Here is a 21,826-nt window from a genome sequence, read left to right as displayed (position 1 = left end):
CAAATATTCTTGGAAATAAACAGGGCAGCAATTTATAATAACTTTCATGAATGAATAAACTATTGATAAGTACTATTTGATAATTTCTTTAATCATTTATAAACATTGCATTTTGAATGGCTTCTTCATGAAAGTTATTATAAAGTGTTACCATTAAGTTGAGGGAGCACAATTACAACACACTCAGATGTTTTACGTAAACTGTTTAAAAATATATATAATATAGTTAACCTTCTCTTGTTACAATGTTGTTCACTTAAAATCCTATTAATGACATATTCCAGAAAAAAAGCTGCTCTGGTTGTCATGGTTTTATTTTACAATCCTATGGCGAATAAGTCACAGAGATCTGTACGTACACAAATCAATAAGAAATCCTAGACTCAACATACAGTTGCACCCATGAGCAATGAGGCTTTACAATTATTTCAAATCAGACAACCTCTGCAGAAATAAGTGGATATGTCAACAACAAAGATGGCCTCCTAAGCAGGGCATATATGAATTGCAAATCAATATGTAGATGAAACCGTGGGTGTTATGAGGACATGGGTTAACTAGTATATATACCAACTATGATAGCTTGACACAACTGTGGGAAGCATGGAAGTCAACATGGGCCAGCATCTCTGTGGAAAGTTTTCAACTCAATATTAGGAATGTGTTCCTAATATTTGGTATACTCAGTGTAGATCGAGGAGAGGTAGAAGTGCTTAGGCTACAATATCCTAAGATGCCTGGCTTTGCTGGATCATCTATATTTCATTCTTGCATCATAGATAGTTAACAATTGCAGCGTTTTACATGGCTTTCAGCCACTATGTTTTTTTTTGTGTGGTGAAAACATGCTGGAAGCGAGTATACGCTGTCCATTTAATCGTTCAAAGCAGTGTTGCGTGTTTTAGAGCTTTTTGTACTAACATACGAATGAATTGAATGGACAGGCAAAGACTTAATGGTGACTGTTTTCCTGCACGGTAGCTTGAACCTTTAGGGCTCTTACAGCACTGTCAAATGTGCAAGTCCAAGATAAAAATCCTTAAATGAATGGTAAAAGTTCCAAAAACGGTAGCATTTTGTACCTGCACTGAGAAGAGGATTATTAAGGTCGTGGGGGAGTCTATTTAAATTGTGATCAGACTAAGAAAACGATTGTTTCTATGACAAGATGGGAGTTGTAGAAATCCACAGTAGTGTTGAGCGGGGGGGTTACTAAGCTAGCATATGGAATTGTTTTAAGATGGTCATACCATGGATCATTTAGCTATTTGATTTTGAATTTTAGGACCTCTTTAGGTATAAAAATGTTGACCTTTTCTACTATAGCCCATAAAAACGCATTGAATAACACATTCATAAATGGCAAAAAAGACATAAAAAAAATCTATCATAAGGAATAAGGTTTTAAAGTGTCTGTCCTATATCTAGGTGATTTAAGAAAGCTAAGGAAATATATATAATTTTTTGGACACATATTTAACCCCTTATTTTTGTTGGCACAAAACTACCTTTATACTTCCATTCGTTTGTATGGGTTACCTTCAGACGAGTCCCCTGACACTTCTGGAGGTCGTAGAGCAAAACAGAGTCTCCCCTTTCCATACAGTGGTCATTCCATAGAGTGGTCGTTCGGACACTACATACGTTTTTGTGACAATACAGATTTTCGGGATGTTTCATGGTCTGGCAAACACCGCTGTAGCTCGGTCACCTCCCACTGTAGATGTGGAAGGCAGATATAGGCGGATATGGGGGTTTGAGACACAGCCCATGCAAAAATACTTATATCTCAAGCTTAAACTGGCAGATTATTGTTGTATGATGTTACACGGGTGCGTCAATGGACTCTTAAGGATTAACTAACATGACATTTCTTTCCTGGTTATTAAACAACTAATTGACCAATTACTAATTCAATTACTTGAATTCCATTTAGTTTTTTTTGTGAGCCCAAATCACCGTTTCTCTAGAGAGAAAACAAATCATTCACGAGAGAAATCAAGCCAAGAAATATGTCGGATGATCGGCCATCTCCATGATGGGAGATACATTTTCATTAAGCAAATATTTAACATAGTTCAGCACAGAAACGTGGTAATTAACTACAATGACCATAATCCATTGCAGCTTTTTCCCCTGGCTCCGACAAAGACAAATAGGGGAAACTAGAGGTTTCACTGTTGCCAAAATCTGTCCCAAAAAAAACCTATGTGTTTCTATTGGCTTATTTTGGCCCTAAGCTTGTCGCCTTCCTTCCCGGCTTTAGGATAACGACTCCCTTTGTTAGAGCGGAGACATCAGCTTCTCGTCATTATATACAGATCTCTGGACGTATACACTTTTACGCCTGCTATGTTAGGTTAGATACACACAGATCGTATGGGAGAGGAATGCACACAACACAATGAAGAGAGGAACAGAGACCCTTCATTAAACCCCTCTAGAGCTGTTTGACATGGGGCTTGTGAAAGCGGAGGATCTGGACAAGAAAATCGTCACAATTGTCTGTCCAACCCGAACTGTGTGAGCTATGAACTATAATACTGTATGTCACTGATATTGAAAGGTTAGACTCTCACGAACACGACAGTGTCAGTTGTTTGACTCTACAATATCCACAAGCTTTACGGCAGTTGTCTTGAACTCTGTCGTGGACATTCTCATTTCGAAGAGGTCTTCTCACAAAACCAACTGTCCAGACTGCACCGTTGGACCTACAAACTGTCACCAATATCACTCACAAACACAAACATGTCGGTTGTTCTGCTCTACAACCACACAAGCTTCAGTGGAGTCATCTGAAAGTGACCCAGTACCAGGCTGTAAAAATTGCAAAAAGTGACCAAACATCAGAACCTTGTTCCTTATTATCATACTTTTGGTTTTGCCATTTATGAATTTGTAGTAAATGCCCTTTTTTTATACCTCAAAATCAAATGGTTCAATTATACATTTGATGACCACCTTAAAACAATTCCATATGTTAGCTTAGTAGATATTGCGATCTAAGGGCTTAGACCTACAGGGGAGTATGCCTTTTCTACTTTGAAGAACTAGTTAAATTATTTAGTCAGACAGAACGGCAGCGTAGTTAGGCAAGCTAGCTAAACAGGATGACTAAAGACAGTACAGTATGGGGCGCACACAGATAACAAAAGATGGGCTGGCTGACTGCTACTGCCTGAGCAGAGAGGAGATGAGGACTTTAAGGAATGAAAAATAATAATAAGTCATCAAATAAAAACTAAGAAATACACACAACTTCAATATTATGTTATTTCATCGTAACCCCTTTTTTCTATTGATGTGGACTTGACAGAGACAATGGAATGTTCACCATTTGTGGCTTTGGAATTTCGCTAACCGCTCAAAACTACTCCACATAGCTTCTCAACAGTATTGTAGAGAATTGTAGAAATTCAAAGATTTTTCTCTTGGGGCTTAATGTGTTTTTTTTTCTTTAAAAACATCAGACTAAATGTATTATAAAGTAGAGGTTTATTGTAGTAACAAATCACAGAATACATCCGCACATTGCAGTTTTGTGATGGTATATGCACAGACAACCTTCATGTGCAATCAGTGGTTGAGTGTCAGACCAACACCAGCTAGGCCCAATCCTTCTCTCCATTTGGACAGGTGCACATGTTGTCCCAGTCGGTGTGTTTGTGCGCGCGTGGAAGAGCTGGTTCTCCTCCACTTGAAATCAGTGTTGACTTTGGCAGTTTAGACTGAGATGGCTGAAGTGGAGGGAGAGCACTATTTGTACAGCCACTTCATTTGACATTTAACTTAACCAATTAATATTTCAAGCCAAGCCCCCCATGTTAATTATGCATGTAGTTAGAATATTTGTTTGCTTATGTCACCCGCTAATTTGTGAATGGCCACCTCTGATCCCAATGGCTGGGCGAGTAAGAGTCCCTGCCAAATTCTAACCATCTTATTATCATGCACATACCCATATACAGTTCAAGTCGGAAGTTTACATACACCTTAGCCCGAATACATTTAAAATCAGTTTTTCACAATTCCTGGCATTTAATCCTCGTACAAATTCCCTGTTTTAGGTCAGTTAGGATCACCACTATATTTTAAGAATGTGAAATGTCAGAATAATAGTAGAGAATGATTTATTTCAGCTTTTGTTTCTTTCATCACATTCCCAGAGGGTCAGATGTTTACATACACTCAATTAGTATTTGGTAGCATTGCCTTTAAAATGTTTAACTTGGGTCAAATGTTTCAGGTAGCCTTCTACAAGCTTCCCACAATAAGAATTTTGGCCCATTCCTCCTGACAGAGCTGGTGTAACTGAGTCAGGTTGGTAGGCCTCCTTGCTCGCACACGCTTTTTCAGTTCTGCCCACAAATGCTCTATAGGATTGAGGTCCGGGCTTTGTGATGGCCACTCCAATACCTTGACTTTGTTGTCCTTAAGCCATTTTGCCACAACTTTGGAAGTATGCTTGGGGTCGTTGTCCATTTGGAAGACCCATTTGCGACCAAGCTTTAACTTCCTGACTGATGTCTTGAGATGTTGCTTCAATATATCCACATCATTTTATTTCCTCATGATGCCATCTATTTTGTGAAGTGCACCAGTCCCTCCTGCAGCAAAGCACCCCCACAACATGATGCTGCCACCCCCGTGCTTCACGGTTGGGATGGTGTTCTTCAGCTTGCAAGCATCCTCATTTTTCTTCCAAGCATAACAATGGTCATTATGGCCAAACAGTTCTATTTTTGTTTCATCACACCATTACTCCAAAAAGTGCGATCTTAGTCCACATGTGTAGTTGGAAACCGTAGTCTGGCATTTTTATGGCGGTTTTGGAGCAGTGGCTTCCTCCTTGCTGAGCGGCCTTTCAGGTTATGTCGATATAGGACTCCTTTTACTGTGGATAGAGATACTTTTGTACCTCTTTCTTCCAGCATCTTCACAAGGTCCTTTGCTGTTGTTCTGGGATTGATTTGCACCTTTTGCACCAAAGTACGTTAATCTCTAGGAGACAGAACGCGTCTCCTTCCTGAGCGGTATGACAGCTGCATGGTCCCATGCTGTTTATACTTGTGTACTATTGTTTGTACAGATGAATGTGGTACCTTCAGGTGTTTGGAAATTGCTCCCAAGGGTGAACCAGGCCTGTGAAGGTCTACAGTTTTGGCTGATTTCTTTTGATTTTCCCATGATGTCAAGAGTTTGAAGGTAGGCCTTGAAATAGGTCCACAGGTACAAACTTCACTGAAATGTCAATTAGCCAATCAGAAGATTCTGAAGCCATGACATGAATTTTCCAAGCTGTTTAAAGACGCAGTCAATGTTGTGTATGTAAACTTCTGACCCACTGGAATTGTGATATAGTGCATTATTAGTGAAATTATCTGTCTGTGAATAATTGTTGGAAAAATTACTTGTCATTCACAAAGTAGATGTCCTAACCAACTTTCCAAAACTGTAGTTTGTTAACAAGAAATTTGTGGAGTGGTTGAAAAACTAGTTTTAATGACTCCAACCTAAGTGTATGTAAACCTCCGACTTCAACTGTATCAACATATGAGGGCAGGTGTAATATTCATTATTCAGCTGATTCATCCCAATGAAAGCTTTAGGGTCAACGCAATCATTCTAATCATCTGAACTCCTCTGCATGCATTTCCAGTTGAAATAGACTATTTAGCCTTTAGGTGTAATATCTATACTTCATCTCTAGACATACGTTATATGTTGGTATAACAAAACGTCTTAATAAATCATCTGTACCAGTTATTGACATGATCAAATCCACCACTGTTGTCCACTCTTTTTCTAATACTAGTCTCACACCCTTCTCTTATCTTCTTCCTCTTTTGGCCTGCGCCCGCTAGAGAGATACACACATGGAGAACTCTGAGTGTGGGGTATTGTATGTTTATTTTTAGCTACGCATCTTGAGATTGTGCCTCACCATTTTTGTTGGGACTCATCTGTGATCAGATACGTCATTCATGTCCAACACATGCACGAAAATTCACGAGGCCATTACTTTTTGATACTCAGACCGTCACTGTCGATTGCACCATTTTGGATTTCTAGCTTTTGTTCTGCATCACTGTGATTGTACAAAATGCCACTCTCAATGTCAGTCTTATTCGTTGACTTATTATTGATATTTTTTACCTAGCCTCCTATGCATTGTCAGTTGAATATTTGATACATTATCTGTAATGATCTATAGTGAATTTTATGTCTTGCATTATAAGTACACCTTTCAGTAAGGATTTTCATTCATATTTTGTTGTTTTGGGTTGCATAACCCCCCTGGCGCAACAATGAACTGGCCTTGCAGCTACTGTTGTTACTCTTTACCTGCACTTACCCACCAAGAGGAAGGTTTAACTCTGCTCCACTTTCTATGTCAAACTAGTAATTTTCACTAATAATGTCACAACCTATTTGGAGTGGTGCACTAATTCGGATTCATTAAGTGTTTACCACAATAGCACTTTTTTTGGTGAGTGGGTTGTATTCATTACTCTAAACTATGCCTCTCGTATACACACATATTTATTCAATGTTTTTTCAACGTTCTGATTCATCAAGGTGGTCAAGCTTCTGACAGGCCTCTGCTGTCGCCTATAGTTCTTCATCATTCTCGCCACCACCAGAGAGAAGACAGGGAAGAAACCACCATTTACCTTCGTCTAGGCTGCTATACATATTTATTTAGTTTGTCATTTTATTGTTTTTGATGGAATTTTAGTGGTAGTTAAATAAAATGCATTTAGAATTTTACCATTGTTTTACTAGATCAGTGTATTCTCAAATTGAAAAAAGTTAGACTGCTGCTCCTCCGAGCTCCGGCAGCACTCCACCCCTTGTAATATTTCTCCGTAAACAAAATGTATTTTAAATATCCTCACCGACTCTCCAAAACTATGAAATTCAGCCTCGCGTCCTTAGCAGATCCCATCGCCCTACCAATACTCCTTTTTTCCAATTTCAAATCCTCACATTCAATACCACTTTAGTCCAGACAATATACCTTTCAGAACATTAAGACGGTGTAACCAAATACAATTAGTAATTTATTGGTGCCTTGGTGCAAACGTAGGCAGTTAACATTACAGATGAATGCTCTGCAAGGCCATTCAGTCATGGGCTCAGAGTGATCACATTTAAAATGCCGGACAAAGGGATGATTTTTGCAAGACATTCGCAGGGCAATTTAGCCAAGTTTCCCATTTGGGAGGTACCAGAATCAACCAATAGGAAGCGCTACGCAAATTTCCGTTCATTTTAACTCTGCGGTCCCGAATTTCCGACATGATGTAAATGCATCATTAGACCAAAAGGATTTGACAAATGTGTTTGACCATATGACATTGGCCTACATCTAGTCTTGCGCTGCGCAGAATATCAGATCTCAACAACGATTGGAGAAGGGTTTAACATCACTAGTACCATATCTTTATGATATACACTGAGTGTACTGGACATCAAGAACACCTTGGTAATATTGAGGTGCACCCCACGTTAGGTGGTGGACCGTTCTTGATACACACGGGAAACTGTTGAGCGTGAATAACCCAGCAGCGTTGCAGTTGTTGACGCAAACCTGTGCGACTGGCAACTACTACCATACCCTGTTCAAAGGCACTTAAATATTTTGTCTTGCCCATTTACCCTCTGAATGGCACACATACACAATCCATGTCTCAATTGTCTCAAGGCCAAAATGCAGGACTGTCTGGCACAATCCGGGACATGTGGTCACCCAACATGGGCGGAGTGAGTTAAGTGTCCATTCAGTCACTGCATGTTTGCATGCGTACGTGGTATAATTAAATGTTTACAATTCATATGGATGCGTAGCGTGTGCGCGAGTGTGTATGTGCGTCCGATGTGTTTATACAGCAATGGTATTTCTGTGTCATGTTTACATAGTATAACCTTTAAAGTGTTTTTAGACTTTTTTTTGCAAATACAGAAATATCTCATTTACATAAGTATTCACACCCCTGAGTCAATACTTTGTAGAAGCACCTTTGGTGGAATGTACAGTTGAAGTCTGAAGTTTACATACACCTTAGCCAAATACATTTAAACTCAGTTTTTCACAATTCCTGACATTCAATCCTAGTAAAAATTCCCACAAACACACAAATAAACACACACAAAGACAAAGGATCATGTTCATAGCATTACATACATAGACACTTGAACCAAACCTTTGCAAAGTTTACATTAAAAGACAGAGGTTGGTTGCTCCTAGATGCTAAAGCATTTATGCAGTTCTTCCACTTGTTCCAGTGAGTGGGTACTCCATGACCTTGTGTTTATCCACAGATGCCTATTACTCTGGGGCCATTAACCAGCCCTTGTTATGGGGTAGCATCAAAAATGGCACCCTATTCCCTATATAGTGCATTACTTTTGAACAAAGCTCTATGGGCCCTGGACTACATAGGGAATGGGCTGCCATTTGAGACACAGCCTGGGATGAGGTCGCATTGTCTTTTTCCATATTTAAAAAATAAATAAACTGTTCACACGCTGCATTAACATACAGTTGAAGTCAGAAGTTTACATACACCTTAGCCAAATACATTTAAACTCAGTTTTTCACAATTCCTGACATTTAATCCTAGTAAAAATGCCCTGTCCTAGGTCAGTTGGGTTCACCACTTTATTTTAAGAATGTGAAATGTCAGAAAAATAGTAGAGAGAATGATTTATTTCAGCTTTTATTTCCTTCATCACATTTCTTTCACCCAGTAGGTCAGAGGTTTACATACACTCAATTCGTATTTGGTTGCATTGCCTTTAAATAGTTTAACTTGGGTCAAACGTTTCGGGTAGCCTTCCACAAGCTTCCCACAATAAGTTGTGTGAATTAAATTTTGGCCCATTCCTCCTGACAGAGCTGGTGTAACTAGGTCAGATTTGTAGGCCTCCTTGCTTGCACTCACTTTTTCAGTTCTGCCCAGAACATTTCTATAGGATTGAGGTCAGGGCTTTGTGTTGGCCACTCCAATACCTTGACTTTGTTGTCCTTAAGCCATTTTGCCACAACTTTGGAAGTATACTTGGTCATTGTCCTTTTGGAAGACCCATTTGCGACCAAGCTTTAACTTCTGATGTCTTGATGTCTTGAGATGTTGCTTCAATATATCCACATAATTGTCCTACCTCATGATGCCATCTATTTTGTGAAGTACACCAGTCCCTCCTGCAGCAAAGCACTCCCACAACATGATGCAGCCACCCCCGTGCTTCACGGTTGGGATGGTGTTCTTTGGCTTGCAAGACTCCCCCTTTTTCCTCCAAGTATAACGATGGTCATTATGGCCAAACAGTTCTATTTTTGTTTCATCAGACCATAGGACATTTCTCTAACAAGTATGATCTTTGTCCCCATGTGCAGTTGCAAATTGTAGTCTGGCATTTTTATTGCGGTTTTGGAGCAGTGGCTTCCTGAGCGGCCTTTCAGGTTATGTCGATATAGGACTCGTTTTACTGTGGATATAGATACTTTTGTACTTGTTTTCAACAGCATCTTCACAAGGTTCTTTGCTGCTTCCGGGGTTGATTTGCACTTTTCGCACCAAGGCTGCGTGGTCCCATGGTGTTTATACTTGTGTACTATTGTTTGTACAGATGAACGTAGTACCTTCAGACGTTTGGAAATTGCTCCCAAGGATGAACCAAACTTGTGGAGGTCTACAATTTTTTTCTGAGGTCTTGGCTGATTTCTTTTGATGTCAAGCAAAGAGGCACTGAGTTTGAAGGTAGGCCTTGAAATACATCCACAGGTACACCTCCAATTGACTCAAATTATGTCAATTAGCCAATCAGAAGCTTCTAAAGCCATGACATCATTTTCTGGAATTTTCCAAGCTGTTTAAAGGCACAGTCAACTTAGTGTATCTAACCTTCTGACCCACTGGAATTGTGATACAGTGCATTATAAGTGAAATAATCTGTCTGTAAACAATTGTTGGAAAAATGACTTGCGCCGTGCACAAAGTAGATGTCCTAACCGACTTGCCAAAACTGTAGTTTGTTAACAAGAAATTTGTGGAGTGGTTGAGAAACAAGTTTTAATGACTCCAACCTAAGTGTATGTAAACTTCCGACTTCAACTGTAAATCTTCTCCCAAGTCTAAGGTTGTTTGCAGTCTGAAGCAGGTTCTCAGATTTACTTTCCAACAGGACAAAGACCGGAATGCTCTTACACTCAAATTTATATTATCATTTTCACAATTTCAGTGTTGTTTCCAGCTCCATAGAGTTATGTTTTTGACTGCCCTGCCTTTTTTTGCATGAACATACAGTACTCGTCAGCAGTTTGGACACCTACTCATTTAAGGGATTTTCTTTATTTTAAATATTTTCTACATTGTAGAATACTTGTGAAGACATGAAATATCACATGGAATCATGTAGTAACCAAAAAAGTGTTAAACGATTAAAAATAAAATGTAGATTCAAAGTAGCCACACGCCTGAAGATGTGTTGGGTCATTGTCCTGTTGAAAAACAAATGATTGTCCCACTAATCGCAAACCAGATGGGATAGTGTATCACTACGGAATGCTGTGGTAGCCATATTGGTTAAGTGTGCCTTGATTTCTAAATAAATCATTGACAGTGTCACTAGCAAAGCATCATCACACCACCTCCTCCATGCTTCATGTTAGGAACCACACATGCGGAGATCATCCGGTCACCTACTCTGCGTCTCAGAAAGTCAAAACATCTCAAATTTTGGACTAATCAGACCAAAAGACACGTTGATCATGTTTCTTGGCCCAAGCAAGCCTCTTCTTATTATTGGTGTCCTTTAGTAGTAGTGGTTTCTTTGCAGCAATTCGACCATGAAGGCCTGATTCACGCAGTTTCCTCTGAACAGTTGATGTTGAAATGTGTCTGTTACTTGAACTCTGAAGCATTTATTTGGGCTGCAATTTTTGAGGCTGGTAGCTCTAATGAACTTATCCTCTGCAGCAGAGTTATCTCTGGGTTGTCCATTCCTGTGGTGGGCCTCATGAGAGCCAGTTTTGTCATAGCGCTTGATGGTTTTTGCAACTGCATTTTAAGTAACTTTGAAGTATATTTTCCGTATTGACTGACCTTCATGTCTTAACCCTTGTGTGGTGTTCGTTTTTGTTATGCACCCAATGTTCGAAGGTCTGATGGACCCATAACATTATTGTTTTTAAAACAATACAGCCATAACAATTTACGTAATTAATTATTCGATGACTTAAATCTATTACAAGCAATATAGACAGCATACATGGTTAATATTTGCCATTTACCTCTGCTAGATCACGTGTATCAATAAAAGTGCTATTTGTTTTTTTTTAATTAAATGTATAATCCAGACATGGGTGGAATATAATTGAAACAAGGTTTTCATCACTATTGATGTTTTATGTTTTGAGCTGAACAAATTGGGAGGACAAATTTTACATACAGTATTTTATGGAAATTATAAATGAGCCCCATTGAAAACAAATTAAGGCCAGACAGTATCTGCATACCAGACATATGAATGTGTCTCATGGTGTGGATGAAAACATACCGTTCAAAAGTTTAGGGTCACTTAGAAAGTTCCTTGTTTTTGAAAGAAAAGCTCATTTTTGTCTATTAAAATAACATAAAATTGATCAGAAATACAGTGTAGACATTGTTAATGTTGTAAATTAATATTGTAGCTGGAAACGGCTGATTTCCACATAGGCCCATTATCAGCAACCATCATTCCTGTGTTCAAATGGCACGTTGTGTTAGCTAATCCAAGTTTATAATTTTAAAGGCTAATTGATCATTAGAAAACCCTTTTGCAATTGTGTTAGCACAGCTGAAACTGTTGTTCTGATTAAAGAAGCAATAAAACGGGCCTTCTTTAGACTAGTTAAATATCTGGAGCATCAGCATTTGTGGGTTTGATTACAGGCTCAAAATGGCCAGAAACAAAGTACTTCCTTCTGAAACTTGTCAGTCTATTAATGTTCTGAGAAATTAAGGCTATTCCATGTGAGAAATTGCCAAGAAACTGAAGATATCATACAACACTGTGTACTACTCCCTTCACAGAACAGTGCAAACGGGCCCTAACCAGAATAGAAGGAGTGGGATGCCCCAGTGCACAACTTAGCAAGGAGACAAGTACATTAGAGTGTCTAGTTTGAGAAACAGATGCCCCACAAGGCCTCAACTGGCAGCTTCATTAAATAGTACCCGCAAAACACCCGTCTCAATGTCACCAGTGAAGAGGCGACTCTGGGATGCTGTATGCCTCTGTATGCCTATGTAGATATTCCATAGAAAATCTGCCGTTTCCAGCTACAATGGTCATTTACAACATTAACAATGTCTACTCTGTATTTCTGATCAATTTGATGTTATTTTCAAAAACAAGGACATTTCTAAGTGACCGCAAACTTATTAACAGGACTGTCAAACAGAGGAAAGGATTGGAGGCTAATTTTCCATTGAATCAAATACTATATCTGACTGCAGTACATACAGCTCTATTATGTTGATTATATCCTTTAAGACCTTGGATATCGACACGTCTTAACCACCACTGGGTTTTTCCCAGTGATAGGGGCAATTGTCAAAATTCCATGGCGAAGTCAACTGAAATCAATTCTATATTTGGTTTGATGTTGCATGAAGGTGATTTGGCCATTTACAAATTGTTTTACAATTGCCCCTATCACTTCCATTGATTGTTAGCTACCGGTGACTAAAGTTAGCTGAAGTTTGTGCCTGTTTAAAGAAAACTACTTTTTCGTTTGAGGAACCATCTAACATGGTTAGAGTTGTAAAAGTTGTAAAATCCTGAACTTCCCCTTTAAAAAAATATACACATCATTGTTTGTGTAGTAAGTGGGTATCAAATTGTATTAAAAAAAAGACTATGCTAAACACATTGCTGCTTATTATGAACAGACTAGTGTTGTGCTGAATGCTGTAGGTATTTGTCACACATTTACTCCTTTGATATATCTGATGTCAACACGTTTGGGAACTACAAACCTTTAAAAGAAACAACAGATACCATCTGCTTTTCAGTCTCATCTCTGCTTGCTAACTCCTCACTGCTCGCTGCATGTCATTTGTGATTGTTCTACCTCTCAAAAGAACCCTTCCTAGAGAAATCCAACAGAATGCATGCACACACACGCAAGCCTACTCTAATTTCAACACTCAGGTTTGATTTAGTTCCTAAAGCAGTCAAAGTGTCAACAGTAGCATCGCTTTCTCTTTCCATCTCACTAAACAGAATGGCTGAACAGTATGTCATTAAAACATACCCCCTTCCTCTTACTCTCACTCCTCCTCCCATCCCTACTCTCCTATTTTTGTTTTCCCAGCCACCCACTCTCTGTTCAGACAATTCCATCTCTCAAGGAGTTTCAATTTTATTGGGAGCCAGATGTGTTATTTCTTCTTTAAATGCGGGTGAATTATGTGTATTTTCTTCTTTGATGAAATGGCTGCAGGGGTTTGAGTAGCGTACTGTTGGTTATATGTGCAACTGTATCGGAGCACCCAAATGTCCAGCCTTTACTATAGACTGGTGGACCATAGGCACATGGATAGCTTAATGGGAAGGTTGGTTTAACTAGAACTAGACTGTAGACAGACAGGCAGACCAAAAAAAAACCAGGCCAGCAGCAAATCAATGTCTTTAACCCGTTCTTGACATTTTTCTCCATCAGCTCTCCTTGGGTGCTAAAGAACTAACTAATGTAATCTGTTTGTCCTTTTTTGGGTGCTCAATTTTGTCCCACTGGTCTACCTTCATGTTTCAGAAGAAATGCATATTCCTACTCTTATTACCTGTAAGTAGCATTAAGGAAAGACCCTTTCCCAATTTTGATATTTATCTTTTTTATTATCATTGTTTCTCATGTTCTTATATTACTAAACCACTGAGCCTATTTTAATTCCCCCTCTTAGCCCTATAGACATACACTTGTTCAGTTACTGTTTATGGAACAAAATTTAATACAACAGACTCTACAACTAGAGTTAGTGTTAATGTTTAGATCTAGGGCCTTTTTCATGGCCAGTTCTTCAATACTATGTTTTTTTCTCAATCAGAAATGCCATGGTGGACAAAGCATCTCAGCACCTACAAAAAGAACATCTTCAGCCATGTATAATGTTTTGTAACTTTTCCTTTGTAGGCATTTTTGTGATGGGGAGTCAATAACAAGCTGTGCGTGTATATTATACTAAGCATCAGCCCAGGACATCAGCCCATGGTCAAATAGTGTTTCTATGGAGACCTTTCATTTTTTGCTTCATGCTGCAAAGAGATTGCACATATTGTTTGCCATTATTATTACTGCTGCTAGTTGAAAATAGTTTCCCAATTTCTCAAGGTTTTATGTAGTTTATATCTGCATGGTGCAAAGACCACTTTCCTGTCTTTAGCGAAAATGCTTAACTGCAGTAGACATATCAATGTTCAGTTCCTAACATAGCAAAACAGTAATCATGAAAACTTAACTGCCAGAAATCTTTAACCCTCAAAGAAATTACTACTTTACGATTAACATATGGAATTAAATTGATGGCTATTACAATGCAGGCTACATTTCAAAATGTATGAATTGTTTAATTTGCTTATTGCCGAGTGTACAGAAGCATGGATCTGGGATGTTTCAAGCATTTAAAGGGTTTTGGAAAACACAGTTCTGTAGCTGTATCTATTTTTTCCTTGAAGCTCTTGAAATGTTGATGCATTGATGCATCCATTCCCAGCAGCCATTGCCTGGAGCAGCCGTTACTCTTGAGCAGCAGTCTTGCAGGTTGAGTAGGAGGCCCACAGGCTATTAAAGGCCACAACACTGAGACATTCTTCTCGGACATGTAGTTGAATCAACATTTTCCTATTCACATGATTAATATTGTTAACAATATCAATATAGTCAAACCTTTCTCTAATTTGAGCCTTCTCTTTGGGGTCCTTACAATAGTGTTTCACAGAATAAAATATACTAGCCTCAATCTTTGCACGACTCTTAATTTTGTAAGCAAGTCTTTGCTTGAAAAACAGCCCTAAAACGATTTGCATCACCCATTCTGAGATTTCAGTCTTACTTTCCAATGCCATGAGAAGTTACAAAACAAGAAACCTGATTACTTAATTCACACACTAACTCTTTCCAAAAGGCATTCCTTCAGACCTCTATTTATCCCTTTCGTGTGTGTGTGTGTGTGTGCGCAAGTGACTGAGTGAGTGTTGCATGTTAACCATGCTGTGAAGACCCATCCGCGTCACCCATCCTGCTAAAGCGCATGCTGACTTACTCACCTCACCCACAGGGCTGGCCGCTTACTCACTGTCTCTCAAAGGAGTTTTGTAATGAACATTTACAAAACTTAGCTGGATATGTTTCTCGGTGAGCATACTTCATGTCCTGCACATGCATTATAAGACGAATGTAATATAACTGCTTTCCTGTGATCAAATTGAATATTAGAGTTTTACATTATAATTTGTATGATGTGTCGGATGTCAGAAGCAGATGAGATCTGATATTCTTGTATGACCAATGATATAACACATTTGTAATTTATTTTGTTTTATAAGGATCTTGTTTAGCCCAATGACTAATCTTCCAAGAGTCCTTAAGAAATGTAAAAAAAAATATTTAAAAAACATACAGAAATTAGAAAAACAACAAAAGCAAAGTAAAAGCATAAAAACACAAAGAACCACATTCCTATTATCTGTACATATTACGCCTTCCCCTCCCCTCCCCCACCCACATACATAATGTGCACATATGAATTTAAGTACAACATACATATTGAGAGCTTGCGACTACAATAAGCTCCTAGAACCACTCTAGTCGCTCAAGACATTTTATGAATCAGTCTCTTAAGACAACTATTTGGCAAGTTTTTTTGGAACCTTTTGGCAAGGAGTTCCAGGACTCCACTGCCCTGAAACTAAAATATATTTTGCCCATCTCTAATTTGAGTTTTGGTGGGTTGCATGTTTCATCACAATATTGTTTTGAATGTTAGTTCTGGACTGATTTCAGACTGAGCATTCTACTCAATGCATCGTCAATGAGCGCTGATGAAGATTTCATCACAAGTGCATTACAGTGGCTTGGAAATACAGTGACATTCAAAAGGAGGCTAACAGTTAGTAGGAAAAGCTTTTGTCATAATTTTGATGTCACCAGATTGACTTTAGATGCAGTATAACGCTAGCTAGCTAAGATTGAGGGGAGGCCACCGGATTTTAGCTAGCTAATGTTAGCATAGCTAGCTATTTTTTGACGAACTTTGCTAGCTAATAACAACATTGTCATCTGTCTAAAGTAAATTTGACGACATGATAATGCTGGCAAAGTTGTTTCCTACTAAAATATTTGACTACTTTAGCAATGCAATCATATTTCCAGGCAATTTAATTTAGACTAAACAGTAGTTAGCCTCTGTCCAGAATGATTGGGCTTATCACTACTTTAGGGCACCGCCGATAGAGGGCGGCTTGAGAACGTTTATAACAATGGCATAAGAACGTTCATAACAATGGCATGACGCAAGTGATGGAGGTGCAACCTATAAATAGCAAAGCCAGTACCATAAAGCACAATATGATATGCAGGCCATCCTCACTTTTTAATGAAGTGTTGGTTTGACATTAATTAAATATGGATTATCTTTACTCCTTTGCCACTTACCAATATGCACGGAATTTGTCATTTAAATTAGTCTATTATAGGAATATCCAATAGGCTGAACAATTGAGAGAAATCTTGTAATTAGGAGATATCGCTGACCTTTCGATGGCAGGAAGGGAAGTGAGAGGAATCTGAGCACTGATTTGTTATGATAAAAGACAGACAGACATGATAGGGAGGCCTCCTGGCCTCTTAAGCTATACATCATTACATTATCGAAGGTTCTTCATATGATGGAAGCCTAGATTTGGGAATGGGAGTTTGTGTAGTTAAATGCACATCACTTGTTTTAAGAAGTGCTGGGCCGAAGACAACTTACAGATGATTTAGGGTCCGCACACATGACAGGTTGCCATTGTACATAAATAATAATTAGTTCTGAATTGACATACCTGTATAAATTAAGGTAAATAATAACTCCACTACATACATTTTATTGAGCTAGTTCAATATTTAAAGATTGGTTGCTCGCCTAATAAAATGTGGTGGAGCAATCATGTTTAGAGACAACAGAAGGCCATATAGACAGTGTAGAGAGGGAGAGAAGTCAGACCCATAGCAAAGAGGACGAAATGGTGTGCTGCACACTAGAGAACTGTCACGCCCTGACCTTAGAGACCCCTTTTTATTCTCTATATTTTGTCAGGGTGTGATTAGGGTGTGTACTCTAGTTTTTGTATATCTATGTTTTCATTTTTCTTTGTTGGCCTATTATGGTTCCCAATTAGAGGCAACTGTCTATCGTTGTCTCTGATTGGGGATCATACTTAGGCAACCCTTTTTCCCACCTTCTGTTGTGGGATCTTATCTTTGTTTGGTTACATGTATTTTGCACGACAAAGCTTTTCGTTCGTTGTATTGTTTTTTTTTTTTTTGCTGGTTCACATTTTAATAAAATATGATGAACCCAAATCACGCTGCGCCTAGGTCTACCCTTAACGACGAACGTTACAGAAGATCCCACCACCAACGGAGGAAGCAGCATGGTCAGGAGGACTGGACCTGGGAGGAAATCCTGGAGGGAGCAGGACGCTGGACAAGTGCCGGGGAGTATCGCCGTCTGAAGGAGCAGATGGAGCCAGCGAAAGCGGAACGGCGACGATACGAGGAGTTAAATTAACAAAGCAAGCACAAGGCAGCCCCCCCAAAGAAATTGGGGGGCACACGGGGAGATTGGCAGAGTCAAGGTTCAGACCTGAGCCAACTCCCCGTGCTTACCGTGGGGAGCGAGTGACCAGTCCAGCACCGTGTTATCCGGTTCTGCGCACCATGCCTTCAGTGCACATCCATAGCCTGGTGCGCACTGTGCAAGCTCCCCCGCAGTTGCCTTGCTAGAGTGGGCATTCAGCCAAGACGGATTGTGCCGGCTCAGTGCTCCTGGCCTCCGGTGCGTCTCTTCGGTCCAGGATATCCTGCGCCAGCTCTACGCAAGGTATCCCCAGTTCGCCAGCACAACCCAGTGCGGCCTGTGCCAGCTCCCCGCACTTGCCGTGCTGCAGGGGGTATTCATCCAGGACGCGTTGTGCCAGCTCTACGCTCCAGACCTCCAGTGCGCCTCCACGGCCCAGCATATCCTGCGACGGCTCTATGCACTATGCCTCCAGTGCGCCTTCATAGCCCAGTGCGTCCCGTGCCAGCTCTCCACACTCACTGAGCTAAAGTGGGTATCCAGCCAGGACGTGTTGTGGCAGCTCCCCGCACCAGGCTTCCAGTATGTCTCCTCAGTCCGGTGAGACCTGTTCCGGCTCCACGTACGAAGCCTCCAGTGATGATTCATGGTCTGAAGCCTCCAGTGATGATCCCTGGCACAAAGCCAGTGATAATCCATGGCCCGGAGCCTGCATTGACGGTCCCCAGTCCGGAGCCTCCGGTCGACGGTCCCCAGTCCGGAGCCTCCGGTCGACGGTCCCCAGTCCGGAGCCTCCGGTCGACGGTCCCCAGTCCGGAGCCTCCGGTCGACCGTCCCCAGTCCGGAGCCTCCGGTCGACGGTCCCCAGTCCGGAGCCTCCGGTCGACGGTCCCCAGTCCGGAGCCTCCGGTCGACGGTCCCCAGTCCGGAGCCTCCGGTCGACCGTCCCCAGTCCGGAGCCTCCGGTCGACGGTCCCCAGTCCCGGAGCCTCCAGCGGGGGTTCCCAGTCCCGGAGCCTCCAGCGGGGGTTCCCAGTTAAGAGATGCTGATCCGCGATCCGGTTCTTCCAAGGAACTATTCACGGTCCGGAGTCTCCGGCGACGATCCACAGTCCGGATCCACAGAAGTGGAGGGATCAGCATAGGGAGTGGGGGCTACGTCACGAACCGGAGCTGCCACCAAGAGTAGATGCCCACCCGGACCCTCCCCTATAGGTTCAGGTTTGCAGCTGGAGTCCGCACCTTTGGGGGGGGGGGGGGTACTGTCACGCCCTGACCTTAGAGTTCCCTGTTTATTCTCTATATTTTGGTTAGGTCAGGGTGTGATTAGGGTGGGTACTCTAGTTTTTGTATATCTATGTTTTCTTTTTATTTGTTGGCCTAGTATGGTTCCCAATTAGAGGCAGCTGTCTATCGTTGTCTCTGATTGGGGATCATGCTTAGGCAGCCCTTTTTCCCACCTTCTGTTGTGGGATTTTGTCTTTGTTTGCATGTATTTTGCACGACGAAGCTTTTCGCTCGTTGTATTGTTTTTTTTGCTGGTTCACATTTTAATAAAATATGATGAACCCAAATCATGCTTTGCCTTGGTCTACCCTTAACGACGAACGTTACGAGAACAGGGCATACTGTGTTAAAGATGATATGTGGCTTTCTCTCTTTTTCTCTCCCACACTACATCACACCTTCTTTTCCCTTTCTAGTTCACTCCCAATATCTCCCTCTATCTGTCAGCCTGTTAGAGTATATTTCTTCTTTCTGCCTCCATCATTCACTCCTTTTCGTTAATACTAGAGCCCCATGTCCTCATCTCTGCGACTCTTCTTTTTTTCTTCCACACCACTACCATTCCTCCTATGCCCACTTTCAAAGTAAGAATAGCACTATAGCCACCAATCAATGCTTGAAATTTGAAGCACAGCTGTACAAGTACATTGTAAATTGGAGGAAAGGTCTGCCTGAAATAATGATGGCAAAATGATTACAGAAAAAAAAATTCTGAGGGCTCTTTCCGTGACAGCAAAGCAAAAACACATCACATGTCCACCACTAACTCACACACCCACTTTCTTCACACACATACAAACACAGACACACAAACACGCTCGCTCGCACACACAAACAGACAGCAATATCAGAAACAGCTCCTTATTGCCACAATTTTAAGACCTGGAAACGTAATTGGAAAAAAGTGGAGGTGCCTACAGATCTGACCCTTCTGTTATTGCTTCTTGACTGAGGTTTCGCCGATGCAGCATTTGCCTCTGTCCTCAACCCCAGCTGCCTCTGTCCTCAACCCCAGAAGCAAAGGACTGCATTTGTTTGCAAATGGAGACCGTGTACTGACTACCACACCTCCATATTCCACAAGGCCTAGCCTCTTTTTAAAGACAGCTCATAAATTACAGCATTTCCTTAACTAATTATGTTGAATATGTTTACCTACAAGAGCTAAAGCATCAACTTTAGTCCTTCCAACTGATTTTCAAGGAATATTTTTTCGCGCAACGCTACAGTATAGTCATCAACAGGCCTTACACAGACCTATACCTTTACAATAACGGAAGCTTTGACTAAGTGTTCAACTTCTGAAGCCTACTGCAGTTATTAGTCAGTCTGAAATTCTAGAGTGAGGTCGTTATAGAGGTTACATTCTGTAGTCTCAAACTGTTCTTTGAAATAGACTGACTTACAGTGAAGTATTTGTTAGAATACCATTCAAGCTCAAGTAAAATGGTAAGCTACTGTTGCTTTCTACGCATTCAGAACTGTCAAATTAGGTTCCTGATTTGCTTTGTTCCACATGGCAAACTTCTGACTTTGAAATCCACATGTTTCTTTAGAATATCATTGAGACATCCAAAAAATACATCTATCATCAGTCACTATGACTACGAGGTTTTTATTCCCCAATCACAGTCCAGAAATAGTTATTTCACCACATGGAATAAATCACTGCAGATTATTGAACAGAAAGCATTCTCTTTTGCCTGAAAGGCACCAAATTAGCCCAAATGATTTAGTTACAAAATACTAGATACTGAACAATGTGTAACATGGCCACTCTTCACTTTTTACTTCTTTACCTTTTATGGTGTAGTACAAGTATGTTGTATGATGTGTGATGTGTGTACAACTGCACCATTGTCTCTGAATGACACTGTTTGTTTTGGGTGGCGGCTGAAGGAAACTGGCCAAAAAACAGAAGGAGACAGCCAGCAGCAGCAGCACCCAGAGGGAGATGGGACTGGTGAGCACGGCTGATAAGAGTACCACCAAAGTCAGCACTCTGCACAAGGACGACCCCTTCTCCACCAGCAGCCAGGACATCAACGGTTTCAGTGAGTCAAATAGGACCTATTACCAAGATTGCAAAATTCCCGAAACATTCCCAAAGTTCCCCAGAAGTTTTTCAGAAATCCCAGTTCTGGGAATCCTGGGAATTTTGCAACCCTTCCTACTAGTCTGTACCAATTCCTGTCAGTCCTAGCTTGTTTTTCTCTCCTCTCACTTCCCTGTGTTCGACTTAATCTCTTGATACCCCCTGTCCCACTCCTATTTCTCTAATTTAACAAAATGCTGTTTCCTTTGCCTGGAGTTTAATTCTCACTTAATCTCACAATTTGTGAGCTGTTCTGTTTTCTCTCATCGTTATTTCCTTTAAAGGAGAAGTTTACCAAAAATCCAGAAACTTCCAAGTGAATTCCATACATTGAAAGTAGTTCAGTGGAGTTTTTCTCCTCTCCCCCTCTCTCACTGTAGTGCTGTACTGAAACAGCTACAAAAACAGGTCACGTGACTGGCATTGCTGGATCCAGGCATCGCTCTGATCCGTTGCCAGTGAATTCATGAATCAGAAATTCGTTTTTTATTGAAAGCGTGCAGCTGTATTACAGATTCAAGTTTGGAATAAAAAAAACAGTGAATAAGGGTATAAACTGACGTTTCTACGTAGCAGGGATTTCCACGAGAGCGCTGCTGCTGTGGCT

The 21,826-nt window shown here is 40.6% G+C and overlaps 1 protein-coding gene across 13 annotated transcripts in view; it reads left to right on the top strand.

Moving 5' to 3' along the window:
- The window catches only part of ptprt (protein tyrosine phosphatase receptor type T), a 413,011-nt gene that overhangs the window by 324,134 nt on the left and 67,051 nt on the right, over window positions 1-21,826 (top strand). For 7 of the 13 annotated variants that reach the window (XM_036949848.1, XM_036949853.1, XM_021568407.2 and 4 more), the window contains 2 exons: window positions 5,868-5,900; window positions 21,024-21,178. In XM_036949848.1, coding sequence (XP_036805743.1) covers window positions 5,868-5,900; window positions 21,024-21,178 — 188 coding nt within the window. Of the gene's footprint in view, window positions 1-5,867; window positions 5,901-13,810; window positions 13,841-21,023; window positions 21,179-21,826 lie in introns of all 13 variants that reach the window. The other 6 variants (XM_021568408.2, XM_021568413.2, XM_021568416.2 and 3 more) reach the window with 2 other exon arrangements.

The sequence above is a fragment of the Oncorhynchus mykiss genome, chromosome 17, assembly GCF_013265735.2.
Source record: "Oncorhynchus mykiss isolate Arlee chromosome 17, USDA_OmykA_1.1, whole genome shotgun sequence".
Classification (NCBI taxonomy): domain Eukaryota; kingdom Metazoa; phylum Chordata; class Actinopteri; order Salmoniformes; family Salmonidae; genus Oncorhynchus; species Oncorhynchus mykiss.
Note: the sequence above shows the minus strand (reverse complement) of the source record. Positions and strands in the feature narration are given on the sequence as shown.